We start from the raw sequence: 14,549 nt of genomic DNA on the forward strand, positions 1-14,549 counted from the left end.
TTACAATTAATTTTTGATCGTTGCTGTTTTTATTTGGTTATTCATTGGCGCATGTATGGTTGCTGTATTTTGATTTCCCTATGTGGTGTTGTATTCTTTAAATTACTTTTTGTTTGTTGATGCCCATCTTGGCCAGGACACTCCTGTAAAAGAGATTTTTAATCTCAGTAACCTTCTCCTGATAATATGAATAAAAAACAAAGCCCTTTCGGTGTGGTGCGTACGGTTCACATGAATAAACATGCAGGCAGAGGTCTAGCAACTTCACAGACACCAGAGATTGCCGAAGTCATAAATCATCTTTATATTCAGATAAATACTGTTAGTCAACAAACACATCAAGAAGAGATTAAACAGGGAGGGAGAGCTTTTACTTGTCCAGTATGACATTCCCATTGTACTTCTCTGCTGCAAGCTTTTCCTTAATCCATTCAATTCATTTTGGGAAAAAGATTGTCATCAAACAAGCTTGAAACACAAGTTATGTTCCCCCTACGATAACATATGAATAAAAAAAAGCCAAATTCAGTTAATTCATGTCTAATCACAAAGCCAGTGTTAGTGTTGTAACTGAAGCCAGTGACTCAAAGCCAGTGCCAGTGTTGTAACTGAAGCACTGTTGGGTTTTAAAGGGGACGGTGTGTTAATTACATCACTTACACAATAATATCTTGTCAGAAAAAAATTATAAATAATTGATTACCCTTTGTGCATCAGAGCCTAGTAAGTGTTTACTCTAATATCCAAGTTAATCAAATATTTTCAGGTGTACTGTTGTGGAGTCAGTCCATTTGTTATGTAGGTCCAGCTAGATACCTTAATCCCAGAGAGACAGGCACCATAGACACCATAGGTCTCGGTCTAACGCTGTAATAGGGTCCAAACCACATGTCGTTTTCCAGCAAATTTCATTTGATCAAATCTACATTGTCTGTGTGGCAGTAGGCCAGACCAATAAGGGCTCTCTCTCTCTCAGTTGAAGCCAATGATCATTTGAAGGAGGGGGGCGGCAGGGAAGTCCATAGAGATAATTCCGAAACGTCTCTTCTGTCCTGCCTGCGCCTCCAGGTAGTCATAGAGGCGGGCATTGATACGTTGGGCGACGGATCTTGGATAGGCAAAGAAGCCAGCTCCGCTACTGTAGGTGAGGAAGATACCAGCCTTATTGCCCACACGGGCCAACTCCAGGTGTTCATACACATTTTTCCATTTCTCAGTCACATGGAGGAGGGTGGGTACCTGGGGAGACAACAAGCATATACAGTATCTCACAAAAGTGAGTACACGCCTCATTTAAAAAAAAATATTTTATTATATCTGTGACAACATTGAAGAAATGACACTTTGCTACAATGTAAAGCAGAGAGTCTACAGCTTGTAAATTTGCTGTCCCCTCAAAATAACACAACACACAGCTATTAATGTCTAAACCGCTGGCAACAAAAGTGAGTTCACCCCTAAAGGAAAATTTCCAAATTGGGCCCAAAGAGTGAATATTTTGTGTGGCCACCATCATTTTCCAGCAATGCCTTAACCCTCTTGGGCATGGAGTGCACCAGAGCTTCACAGGTTGCCACTGGAGTCCTCTTCCACTCCTCCATGACGACATCACAGAGCTGGTGGATGTTGGAGAACTTACGCTCCTCCACCTTCCGTTTGAGAATTCCCCCCAGGTGCTCAATAGGGTTTAGGTCTGGAGACATGCTTGGCCAGTCCATCACCTTTACCCTCAGCTTCTTTAGCAAGGCAGTGGTCGTCTTGGAGGTGTGTTTGGGGTCGTTATCATGTTGGAATACTGCCCTGCGGCCCAGTCTCCGAAAGGAGGGGATCATGCTCTGCTTCAGTATGTCACAGTACATGTTGGCATTCATGGTTCCCTCAATGAACTGTAGCTCCCACCACCATGCTTGACTGTAGGCAAGACACACTTGTCTTTGTAATCCTCAACTAGTTGCCGCCACACACGCTTGACACCATCTGAACCAAATACGTTTATTTGGTATCATCAGACCACAGGACATGGTTTCAGTAATCCATGTCATTAGTCTGCTTGTCTTCAGGAAACTGTTTGCGGGCTTTCTTGTGCATCATCTTTAGAAGAGGCTTCCTTCTGTGACGACACCCATGCAGACCAATTTGATGCAGTGTGTAGCGTATGGTCTGAGCACTGACAGGCTGACCCCCCCACCCCTTCAACCTCTGCAGCAATGCTATTTCCCAAAGACAACCTCTGGATATGATGCTGAGCATGTGCACTCAACTTCTTTGGTGGACCATGGCAAAGCCTGTTCTGAGTGTAACCTGTCCTGTTAAACCGCTGTATGGTCTTGGCCACCGTGCTGCAGCTCAGTTTCAGGGTCTTGGCAATCTTCTTATAGCCTGGGCCATCTTTATGTAGAGCAGAGAGTTCTTTGCCATGAGGTGCCATGTTGAACTTCCAGAGACCAGTATGAGGGAGTGTGAGAGCGATGACACCAAACTTAACCCACCTGTTCCTCATTCACACCTGAGACCTTGTAACAGGAACGAGTCACATGACACCGGGGAGGGAAAATGGCTAATTGGGCCCAATTTGGACATTTTCACTTAGGGGTGTACTCACTTTTGTGTCCAGCCATTTACACATTAATGGCTGTGTGTGAAGTTATTTTGAGGGGACAGCAAATGTACACTCACTACTTTACTTTGCAAAGAATCCTTTCTTCAGTGTTGTCACATGAAAAGATATAGTCAAATATTTTCTAAAATGTGAGGGGTATACTCACTTTTGTGAGATACTGTAGTTACAAAAATGTCTAGCCACATTTTAAACTTTCAAACTGACCATCTCCTTACTTTCCACTTATCTGCAATGTCCAGAGACCTATAGCGCATGCCAAGGTCTGGTCCGGCAAAGTCCTGGAGGATCACAAGCTTCCCTCTGGTCTCTCCCAAGGTGGGTATGAGCCGACTGTGCCAGAGCTGGTCCCAGTCGGCGTAGCGGTGGATGTAACTGACCACTGGCCCGTAGATGTTGGAGGTCTCGCTGAACTCCTCCTTGAGCCGCATCAGCACTGTCTCGCTGGGGTACTCGCGGAGAAACTCGGCCACGGGCTCCAGCACGTCGCCGAAGTGCGCCCACTGGTAGGACACACCGTGGTGGATGGTCAGGTTGCCACACATGTGGCGCACGCGCACGTCCAGGAAGCGCACGCCAGCGCGCAGCTGTAACCCCAGGCTCCAGGACTGGCACTCGGCCAAGACACTGCCATAGAAGGCCATGGTGTTGTGGGTGCCAGGCATGGTGATTTCAGACAGCGGGCAGCTGTCTGGGATGCTTGCCATCCAGGAGGGGTTGAGGAACTCGGGGGCTGAGGTGTCGTCGTATTCCGGTCTCTGGACAGCGCTGCTGCCCAGTCTGTGGATGATTACACTGGTGTTCAAGGTCAATACCTAATCCAGAAGATAGTAAAGGTAATCCCAAAGCTGTTTAATTATTATAAGCACAACTCACTTTCACCCCCCAGCCCCCCCACAGCACTTTTATATTGCTATTCTGGTTTTGTGAAGTCTCATCCTAATCTCCTTTGGTTCAAGACTACAGAACGTTGAAGGAGCTAGGGGAGGTGTATGTTTGGGTTGGCATAGTGTGTGGGTGGCGGTTAGAGGGTAGGGATACCCCCCCTCTCATCCTGGCGGGGAGGGGGTAGAGATATTTCTCTTCTGTTTTTTTTGTTACTTCGTTGTCACTTCTTGTACGGTCTCTTTGTGTTTTTCTTTGTTGGATTTTTCTAATAAGTAAAACAAAAAACTCCTACCTAAGCTATTTAAGACTATGCTGACACAACTTCGACTCCCTTTGAAACCTTTGAATATACTCACCCCAGGAGGACCATTAGCTCCATAAGTGTCTTCCCCATCCTAGGGACTCCTTTGATGCTTGACATGTATGATTATACAGTTGTGGCACTGAGTTGGGGTGGGCAAGAAAGGTTGAAAATTATTCTTAGTAAAATTTTGATTGGCAGCAATATAGGAATTGGACTTAGTCTGCAAAGTTTGTTTTCATATTAGTTAAACATTTGATGGTGTAATATGTGCTTTCAAATGTTACGTTTATTCATCGGCAAGACCAGTTTGACACATCCACACTACCTTGACACATCCACACTACCTTGACACACCCACACTACCTTGACACATCCACACTACCTTGACACATCCACACTACCTTGACACATCCACACTACCTTGACACACCCACACTACCTTGACACACCCACACTACCTTGACACATCCACACTACCTTGACACACCCACACTACCTTGACACATCCACACTACCTTGACACACCCACACTACCTTGACACACCCACACTACCTTGACACATCCACACTACCTTGACACATCCACACTACCTTGACACACCCACACTACCTTGACACATCCACACTATCTTGACACACCCACACTACCTTGACACATCCACACTACCTTGACACATCCACACTACCTTGACACACCCACACTACCTTGACACATCCACACTCCATTGCAGGATCATAAGATACTTTTTCCTGTGCAACTTTCAAAACTATTTTAGAATCTGAACATAGTTAATTGTTCAGAATACAGGTACTTTAGTTAATCTGCCTGGTCATTCATATGTGGTCATTAGTTCTTTGAACCCAGAATCTCAGCCAGGATCGTAGCTGACACAGGGAAAGGTGGGTATGATTCACGGGGTCCATGGCCTGAAAGGGAAACGTCATTGTCATCTGTAAGTGAGGGGACCCAGGCATATATCATTTTAGGGGGCCCAGGATTTCTGGTGACAGCCCTGATCTCAGTACATTGCCTTTATTTTAATGTAAATTGGGCATATGTTAAATATGAAAACATTTCTGTCAGAAAACTTGAGTTTGGTAAAAAAAAAGAGAAACTTGAATAGTCACAACCTTAACTTCTGACATATAATCTGACAGTAATTCTGACATATTTACTTTATGTTTTATATTGCTTAAGACTAACTTTGGGTGAAAAAATGAAGAGCAACCAGTATAACTATATAACTGAACAATGAACTATCATATTGGTAGTCATTTATCTTTGCACACCCATTGGTTGTTTGCAAATGAGAAGAAGTTTGATGTTTTTCATGTCTTAAGTCCTTTCTTGAGACAGTGACATTATTTATACAATATATGCACCGATCAGCCATAACATTATGACCTAATATTGTGTAGATCTCTAATATTGTGTATATCCCAATTTGCCGCCAAAACAGCCCTGACCATTCGAGGCATTGACTCCACTAGACCTCTGAAGGTTTGTTGTGGTATCTGGCACCAAGACGTTACCAGCAGATCCTTTAAGTCCTGTAAGTTGTGAGGTGGTGCCTCCACGGATCGGACTTGTTTGTCCAGTACATCCCACAGATGCTCAATTGGCTTGAGATCTGGGGAATTTTGAGGTCAAGTCAACACCTTGAACTCACTGTTGTGTTCCTCAAACCACATGAAACCAGAGTAGCAGTTTCTCACAGGTGTGGGAAATTCACCTTTAATTGCCATTTTCACCTGTGTGTGTCACCTAGTGTCTGTAACAAGGCCAAACATTCAAGGGTATGTAAACTTTTGATCAGGGCCATTTGGGTGATTTCTGTTATCATTATGATTTACAAAGGAGTCAAACAAATATTTGATAATAAATGGCTTCATATGACCACTATCCTTAAATAAAAGGTAATCCTCGGTCATATTTTCTAAATCAATGAAGAATGTTCACAATTTCTGCCATGGTATGCATACTTATGAGCACAACTGTTTCCCACCCACTGACAGGTGCCATGATAACGAGATAATCAGTGTTATTCACTTCACCTGTCAGTGTTCTTAATGTTATGGCTGATGGGTGTATCAGTATTATTCACTTCACCTGTCAGTGGTCTTAATGTTATGGCTGATCGGTGTATATATATATGCTAAATTGCATGTGAACTTGCAAGTTGTTTAGAACTGCTTATTCATTAAGGTGTAACCACAACAGATAAACATAGATAGGCAATTTAATTGTTATATGAGCCAGTTTTCAAGAGGACCGAATGCCAACAAATACATGCTACTGTTAGAGGTTTTTGGGATTTCACATTACAATAGCAACTGCTTTATGTTGGCACAGCTGACAACAAGACTAACTGGCCCACAACAGGATGAAACGGTTTAGGTTTGTAACAAATATAGATAAAACCAGTCTTGATATTCTAACACACATTAGGTATCTGATGTTCGGTTTTCCTGGCTTTGTCAGAGTTGCCACAGAGCAATTTCATAGATGACCCCTTAAACAATACATCCACATTTGGTCACGCTGTAAACCTCCAAAAACCGCACACAAACAGGGATCGTAAAAGCAAGCATGCCCATTTAAATGGTGGGAACAGATAAATGCAAAATACAGGCAATGAATGAATTGGATGTGAACCCAGCTCACCCCACTAGGAATTTCTATGGCAGGCTAAACCTTTCAAAGCCCACGGAGAAGCAAACATTACTCTAGTCATCGCAGTATCAATGCTCTGGTTACCTTAACCTAAAATGTGGAGTCTCTGGCCTGACAGCTCTGCAGCCGAAGAAGGAGATGGATGGAAAGAAAATTAAGAGAACAAGTGTGCTAACCTGGAGTAAAAAGAGGGCATGTTTATGTAGCAGATCCCATGGAAATCCAGGGGGTTCAACGTCAGTGAGTGTGTGTGTGCGTGGGGGGGGGGTGGTTTGACCAATCACACCACTGTTCTTTCAGACTGACCTTTTGGCGTGCTCATGCACACGTGCGCGTGCACTCCCCCCCACACATGTTTAACTATATTTGAGTCCTACCCACTCAAACATTAACACATGCATAGGCATGCACACACTCACACTTAATTGATAACCTCCCGGGGCAGCTGCAGTGTGTAAACAGTGGTTTGAAATTGAATACACTGAGGTACGGAATTATATGTTATCTTTTTGACTGTATGTTTAGCAAATTCTTATGATTTTCATTCATTGTCTCAGCACGTTTTGGTATGCATGCTGGGCTGGTGTATTATGAAATGTGCCTCAGCAGCAAAAACAGGTAGAACATTTATTAATTGTGAAAAAGTTGTTTTGGTTGAAAGAAAATCAGAAAATCTAAATGCAGCAGACAGATATATTGTTATAAGCCTTTATGAACTAAGCTTGTGTTTTTATTGATATAATATTGTAATTATAATGGAAATAATATGAGGTTAGAAAATGGTGATGTAGACCTTTTTTTAATATGGCTGCCTACATTTTCTGTAATCCTAAAATATAGTGCCTTGAGGCATTAAAAACACCCCAAAAAAACAAACATATATTTACATGGTTGGACATACAGATATATTATTATTATAATAGGTTAAAAAAAATATATATATAAAAAAATAATAATACTGAATGAACAAAAAAACAATTTTAATGTAACTTATAAACATAATAGAAATAAGGAAATTGATATTGTCTCAAATATATAACGAAATATGTTTTGGTTTTACAACTAAATCACAAAACTAAATGTAAAAACAAAGAGCTAGGACCTCAAGTAAAAGTGGAATTTTGCCATGTGCATTTGTGCCAAAAATATTTGTTGGTGTTTCCGAGCTAATATGTGGCGCACCGTCATAGTTGACCTAAAAATGACCAATCAGTTTTGGTGCCAAAAGGTGGGAGGGCAGTACCCTCTGGCTTAGTTACCAGAGGGCACATGTTTAATGGTTTTGAAAAAAAGGAGTCATACTTTTACATTCCATAGGAAATACATCTTTGTCAGGTATTGCCATAACAATACCTGACATTATCTTTAATCATTTGAATATTTCATAGTTTGGTTTGCTACTGACATAAAATGTATAAGGGTTAATGACACTCAATCAATAACCACTGAAGTGAGATGCTTAAAGTCTAGTACAACGCCAATGACCGATTGTTTTGAAAACCTAAAATGAAAATAGAAATTGGTGTATCTCACATAATATGTGAAAAGTGAATGGTGGTCTGTAGGAGAAAACTGATACAATCTGCATGGGTTTCTTTTAAATGCAAGCTTCAGAGATCCCTCCTTGGGAAATCTGTCTCTACAAGCAGCAATGCCTATAAACCTCATTTAAATTAAACTCACGCCTAAGCATAACTCTTTACCTGTTGAATTATCATGCTAATTGATAATGCACATTGATTCTTCAAGATGTTTAGTTTAGTAAAACTGCCACACTGGTATGTAGTGTCATAACCAAATAATTGAGTCAATTATATATAATTAAGGTATCTATAATGTTATCAATTAATGCTAACTCTTATACTATAGTCAACACACATGGTGGGTTTTCCCTGGAAAAAAATCAACACACTTGAATACAAATACCTGAAAAAATACAAATACCTGATTATGATTGTGCATATATAACCAAAGTTCTGAAACAGAGCGTCAGTGAGGAAGGCCCGTTGTTAGCATGATCAATGGAAAATACACGGTTAAACCTTGGTTTCAGGAGATGGAAACTTTATTGATCGCTTCTAGTAGAACGTTTACAGGGCAAAGTGCACCCTGTGATGGGAAAAGTAATGCCCAACAGATACTGGACCTGTGCTAAAGAATGACATCTGGATTGCTTGTGTTATCAACTGCCTGTTTTCCCCTTAGCAACCCTTTCAGTTCATTTCAGTTCACATTCATCATTTTGAATACTGTCCCATTTGTAGACAAGACAACTTTGGCTGTATTCACGCGACATGTTTAAGTAATACAGAGATCAGTTAAAAGCTTTATTAAATAGAAAAACAGGATTAGCATATGTGTACAAGCCAACCTTACCCAAGTCCTCGAACTGAATGCAACCTAAGGAAACATGCTCAAGGGTTCACACATAATACATGTAGAGAGAATGCATTAGCTAAAACTACAGTACTAAGCAACCTTAGCACCGTATGAGTAAATTGTAAATCTACAACTAAACAGCAGCATGAATGCTAAGAGACTATTAAAGTTATGAAGCTACTTGACGTTTATTGCATAGGCCTATATAAAATATATAAAATGAAATATCTCATAATGAAAGGGTAGCTGTGTGGAAAGCACACAATGTTTTTGGAAAGCATGCATGCAATGTTTGTCAGAATTCAATTAATGTCAGATCTCAAATTAAAACAATCTGTTGAGCATTTTCAATAATAACACTTGGCAACTAGAAACAACTGGAAACTCATTTAGAAAATAAATCACCTAGGTCATGATTTTACTTATATATTTTTTCAGTTGTTTTAAAGGCAGCATCATCTTTTGACAAGAATTGTATACTTACTTTCACAATGGCCATTTGAGACCACTGAACACAGCTGGAATGTGATCATGCTGTTTGTCACATGACAAAAAGATTATGCCAACATACAGGGAGAGATCATTTTCATCATCAAAACAACATCACGAAAACAAAATAGATAAGCAAGCCTTTTCGACTGTGCAAATGCACAATCCACAGTTGTAGATCAGGATGTTCCGTTCCTCATATGCCTATTTTAGATATTTCCAAGTTGTCAGATTGGATAGGGCGAGCTCTATAAATCCAAGATGGAAGAAGGATTGGCTCTCCCAAATATTCTAATTTACTAATGGGCCATCAACGACAGCACTGTCAAATTTCTGCTTATTAATACATCTGCTTTGTCTAACTGGTTTAGGATGGATTTTTACAGGTTGCTCTCCCATTTCGATTGTTACTGTGTTCTTGTTGCCAGTTAGTCTGGAAAAATCACTTGGTAAACAAAATCCTAAATCAGTTGAGTTTGCGAGGGTCATTGTCCATTTATCATTCATTGTTAGTATTACATTGACTTGGTTCTTTGCCTTTCCTTACAATAAGTGCATTCCTCATAAGGTGTCTTGGAGCACATCACTCCGGTTCTTAAATCTTTGCACTGGCTTCCAGTCAGTTACAGAATTGATTTAAAAGTGGTACTTTTAGTTTATAAATCTCTGACTGGTTTAGGACCCGAATACATGTCTTATATGTTTGAAGAATATAAACCGAGCAGGACTCTTAGATCCATGAACACAGGTCAGCTAGTAGAGCCCAGAGTCCAAACTAAATATGGAGAAGCTGCGTTTAGCAGTTATGCTGTACCCAACTGGAATAAACTATCAGAAGATCTTAGACATGCCCTAAACATTTCAATTTTTAAATCCAGGTTAAAAGCACTTTTCACATGCCTATGACTGAGCACTTAAACTTAACCACACTGTTTAGCCTTATAGCTTCCTATGTTTTTATCCCATTTTTAATCTTTATATGTTTTCTTATTGTATTTTTTATTATTATAATGTATTCATTTGTTTTGATGTTTTCATTTTAGTATTTGTTTTTATGTTATTGTACTTTCATATACACTCACCTAAAGGATTATTAGGAACACCATACTAATACTGTGTTTGACCCCCTTTCGCCTTCAGAACTGCCTTAATTCTATGTGGCATTGATTCAACAAGGTGCTTAAAGCATTTTTTAGAAATGTTGGCCCATATTGATAGGATAGCATCTTGCAGTTGATGGGGATTTGTGGGATGCACATCCAGGGCACGAAGCTCCCGTTCCACCACATCCCAAAGATGCTCTATTGGGTTGAGATCTGGTGACTGTGGGGGCCATTTCAGTACAGTGAACTCATTGTCATGTTCAAGAAACCAATTTGAAATGATTCGAGCTTTGTGACATGGTGCATTATCCTGCTGGAAGTAGCCATCAGAGGATGGGTACATGGTGGTCATAAAGGGATGGACATGGTCAGAAACAATGCTCAGGTAGGCCGTGGCATTTAAACGATGCCCAATTGGCTCTAAGGGGCCTAAAGTGTGCCAAGAAAACCTCCCCCACACCATTACACCACCACCACCAGCCTGCGCAGTGGTAACAAGGCATGATGGATCCATGTTCTCATTCTGTTTACGCCAAATTCTGACTCTACCATCTGAATGTCTCAACAGAAATCGAGACTCATCAGACCAGGCAACATTCTTCCAGTCTTCAACTGTCCAATTTTGGTGAGCTCATGCAAATTGTAGCCTCTTTTTCCTATTTGTAGTGGAGATGAGTGGTATGCGGTGGGGTCTTCTGCTGTTGTAGCCCATGCGCCTTAAGGTTGTGCGTGTTGTGGCTTCACAAATGCTTTTCTGCATACCTCGGTTGTAACAAGTGGTTATTTCAGTCAAAGTTGCTCTTCTATCAGCTTGAATCAGTCGGCCCATTCTCCTCTGACCTCTAGCATCAACAAGGCATTTTCGCCCACAGGACTGCCGCATACTGGATGTTTTTCCCTTTTCACACCATTCTTTGTAAACCCTAGAAATGGTTGTGCGTGAAAATCCCAGTAACTGAGCAGATTGTGAAATACTCAGACAGGCCCGTCTGGCACCAACAACCATGCCACGCTCAAAATTGCTTAAATCACCTTTCTTTCCCATTCTGACATTCAGTTTGGAGTTCAGGAGATTGTCTTGACCAGGACCACACCCCTAAATGCATTGAAGCAACTGCCATGTGATTGGTTGATTAGATGATTGCATTAATGAGAAATTGAACAGGTGTTCCTAATAATCCTTTAGGTGAGTGTATTTTTCTTTGTAAAGCACATGGAATTGCTTCAATGTATGAATTGTGCTATATAACTTAACGTGCTTGCTTGCTTGGAAAACCAACATTTATTTTTCGGGTGGTGGGGGTGGGGGGGATACACAATAATTAAGATACTCATGAAACAGGTATGTTTTCAGCCGCTTTGGGAAGAGTGGAAGTGTCTAGAACCTGAGACGCTTCCTGTGTAAGGGAGGGTCGTATTTAACAGCTGTTGCACAGCATGAATCTACAGGATGTTTTCCTTGCACCTACACATTGAAGGCGTGATGCATTTGATATGCCTGTTATGGATACAGTGCCCTCTGCTTGGGTTACAGCAACAAAGCAACCAGCTGCATTTCCCCCTCCAGCCAATAGGTGCTGCCTAGTCTCGTCACTTCCTCACTCCTCTCTCCTTATTTGGCAGAATGTAGGCTGGGCTTTTAAGGCTGGGGAATTCATGAAAATGGTGGCTTGGAAATACTGACAGCTTGTGTGAGGATAAGGAAACCAAGAGATTGGCCTCAGGTAAACAGAAGAAATGTTGCTTAACGGATTAATATTTACATTCTGATGAAGGCTATTAGGGATGTATCTGAAAAGGGACTCTGTTTAGGTATATTTAAGTGAAAGGGATATCAAGGAAATAAGATGCATGTCTGTGGTAATACATTCAGGAAATGTAGTATGTGGTAAGACTAAACCGAATGTGGTTTACCCAACAATGAATGGAACTCAGATTTAATGTTTCTTGTAATATGCCTTAAAAACATTTTATATTTTGAAAGAATGTTCTGGTATAATACAATCTAATAATATTTAATTTACCCAGAAGACCCACCCACTGGTCTTTTTTTTTACTGCGTTGCAGGCTGGGCGTGATGAGTAACAACTAAACTATGAATAAGGATTAGAAATGTAGAAATGACAGAAAAGCAGACAATCCTTTCAAACCAGTTAACTTACTCATGTGACACAAAATCATTGTTCTTGTGTTGTCTCAGTTAAATTCTGCACTTGTAAAAGTGGCACAGTGACATAAGTACCTATACATCTATGAAAATAAGATGACTCCTTTGCCTGGTGTGTCAAAAGTAATAGATTGAAATTCTGCAGAAACATGGTCAAGAAAAACAAGAAAAACAAGATAAACTGTAAACGGTTCAAGTCATGACTACTTTTTATACATCTCTCCCTTTCAGAGTCAGAGAAGCAAACCGTAATGGCAGATGCTGGGCAGATCAGAAAGACAGCAGTCAAGGTTCTGGGCTGTGTGGAGAAGGTCTCCTCCTTTGCCTCTTCCATCGACCCCCTGTTTGGCATCGTCTCCTCCCTGGTGGGGGTGGCACGAGTGGGACTTGTGGGCGAGGAGGCACACGCCCTGGACAAGGACTTCCAGGCAGTCCACAATAAGTTGGAGAGCATATCGAAGAAGAACCGCCAGTGCCTGCGACAGATCCGCGTGGATGAGGTCAATGAGACCTTCGGCAAGTATGAGGAGTACATTAAGCACCAGTACGGCGCTTTCAACACCATGGTGGCATTGGTGAAAAAGGCCCCAGAAGATGCGCAGAGGCACATGGCCGAATTTGAACGGGTTTACGAGAGGGACAAGGGTGACATGAGCCTGGACGTGTTCTACAGGGGAGTCATGGGCACTGGGTCGCTGTTCGGAAGGCCCCTGCTGAAGGTGTACCTGGAGCACTGTGACGGAGACCGCAGGGTCATGGAGCACCGGTGTTCCCACCTTGGCCACCTGTTCCAAATCGGCCTGATCGCCCTCATGGCCTACACAGCGGTGACGGAGGACGACGAGGATGAGGTGCGGGAAAAATGGGCCAAACGCGTGCAGGACATCCAGGCCAAGATGCAAGAGGTTTTGAGTCAGTGCAAAGACGACACCGTCCACGATCCAAGTTTGAAGAAGGGGAGAGGTGGGGGTCATGTCAGTAAATAATCCCTACTCTCTGTCCACTGGAATTCACCACTGGCTGTGCAGTGTGACTTCAGTGTTCCAGCCCTGCTAAAATGCAAATATTGTTTATTATTATATTGGATTATATCCTAAAGTGCATAGTGGTGAAGTCCAGTGGTTCCTTCTTGACAAGACCAGAGATTCAAGAGAGGTTTAGTGGATGAGAGGAGGAATTTGGTGATTAAAAGTGTGGAAAGGGGGTTTCTGTTTTTTCAGAAACCAGTTAATCAAGCAGACCAAGTTAAGCAAACAAATCAAATGTATATTATTAATAAAACACAAAATTCAAAGCAATCACATTGATTTTCTGTTTTTATTCATATAAGCTGAAGGCCATTTATTTGAGTCAAGAGAACTCAATGTTGTTGAGGCAGTTGTTCCTAGTTTGTCAAGATCCTCTGATTGTCTGTCAATGTTTCCATGCTGCCTTTAATAAAGTCTGAATTATGACCTCATTAAAGTATTGTATTGTACTAGAATCATTTAACTGAAACATAATTTCCTTTCTCAGACACACAGACACACACACACACACACACACTAAAAGAGCACTTCCCTTTTTAATAATCCTGACCTGAAGAAAGATAAAACATATTCTGTTGGTCTTACGTTAGCTTTTTCCACTGGGTATTTTGCTATGTGGTAAATAATGTCACCATACTTAACTTGAAAAAAAAAAACATTGAATTTGCTATTTAAAATACAAACGAACATAGCAATAGTCTTAATTCACACCTGGCGTGCTCTAAATGGAATGGAAATTAGTCTGGAAAACAAGTGGTGCTTAAAAGTTCCTATCTATATTTTTTTCGTCCTGAGGCAAATTTATACAAAATAATTTTAATGTAGTGATGATTGTATGTCACTTATTTACATAACATCTGTCTACATTTTCCACAAAAAAATAAATGCACTGAGTCCACC

The 14,549-nt window shown here is 41.1% G+C and overlaps 2 protein-coding genes across 4 annotated transcripts; one reads left to right on the plus strand and one right to left on the minus strand.

Moving 5' to 3' along the window:
* Positions 1–288: 288 nt before the first annotated feature.
* On the minus strand, positions 289–8,498 carry si:dkey-266f7.9 (phosphatidylinositol-specific phospholipase C). 3 transcript variants are annotated; one of them, XM_010873630.1, is made up of 4 exons: positions 8,428–8,498; positions 3,862–3,948; positions 2,836–3,397; positions 289–1,239 (listed from the first exon to the last, which is right to left on the minus strand). In XM_010873630.1, the coding sequence occupies exons 2-4, from the start codon at positions 3,924–3,926 to the stop codon at positions 973–975; spliced, it is 894 nt and encodes a 297-aa protein (XP_010871932.1). In that variant the 5' UTR covers positions 3,927–3,948; positions 8,428–8,498; the 3' UTR covers positions 289–972. The 3 variants fall into 3 exon arrangements, with proteins under 3 accessions (XP_010871932.1, XP_010871931.1, XP_010871929.1); XM_010873629.2 differs by lacking the exon at positions 8,428–8,498 and adding an exon at positions 6,660–6,724; XM_010873627.1 differs by lacking the exon at positions 8,428–8,498 and adding an exon at positions 6,568–6,647.
* Positions 8,499–12,073: 3,575 nt separating this feature from the next.
* Positions 12,074–14,085, plus strand: rpz2 (rapunzel 2). Its single transcript, XM_010873631.4, has 2 exons — positions 12,074–12,178; positions 12,853–14,085. The coding sequence occupies exon 2, from the start codon at positions 12,873–12,875 to the stop codon at positions 13,605–13,607; it is 735 nt and encodes a 244-aa protein (XP_010871933.1). The 5' UTR covers positions 12,074–12,178; positions 12,853–12,872; the 3' UTR covers positions 13,608–14,085.
* The last annotated feature ends 464 nt before the right edge of the window (positions 14,086–14,549 follow it).

The sequence above is a fragment of the Esox lucius genome, chromosome 10 (genome assembly GCF_011004845.1).
Source record: "Esox lucius isolate fEsoLuc1 chromosome 10, fEsoLuc1.pri, whole genome shotgun sequence".
In the NCBI taxonomy this organism is placed as follows: domain Eukaryota; kingdom Metazoa; phylum Chordata; class Actinopteri; order Esociformes; family Esocidae; genus Esox; species Esox lucius.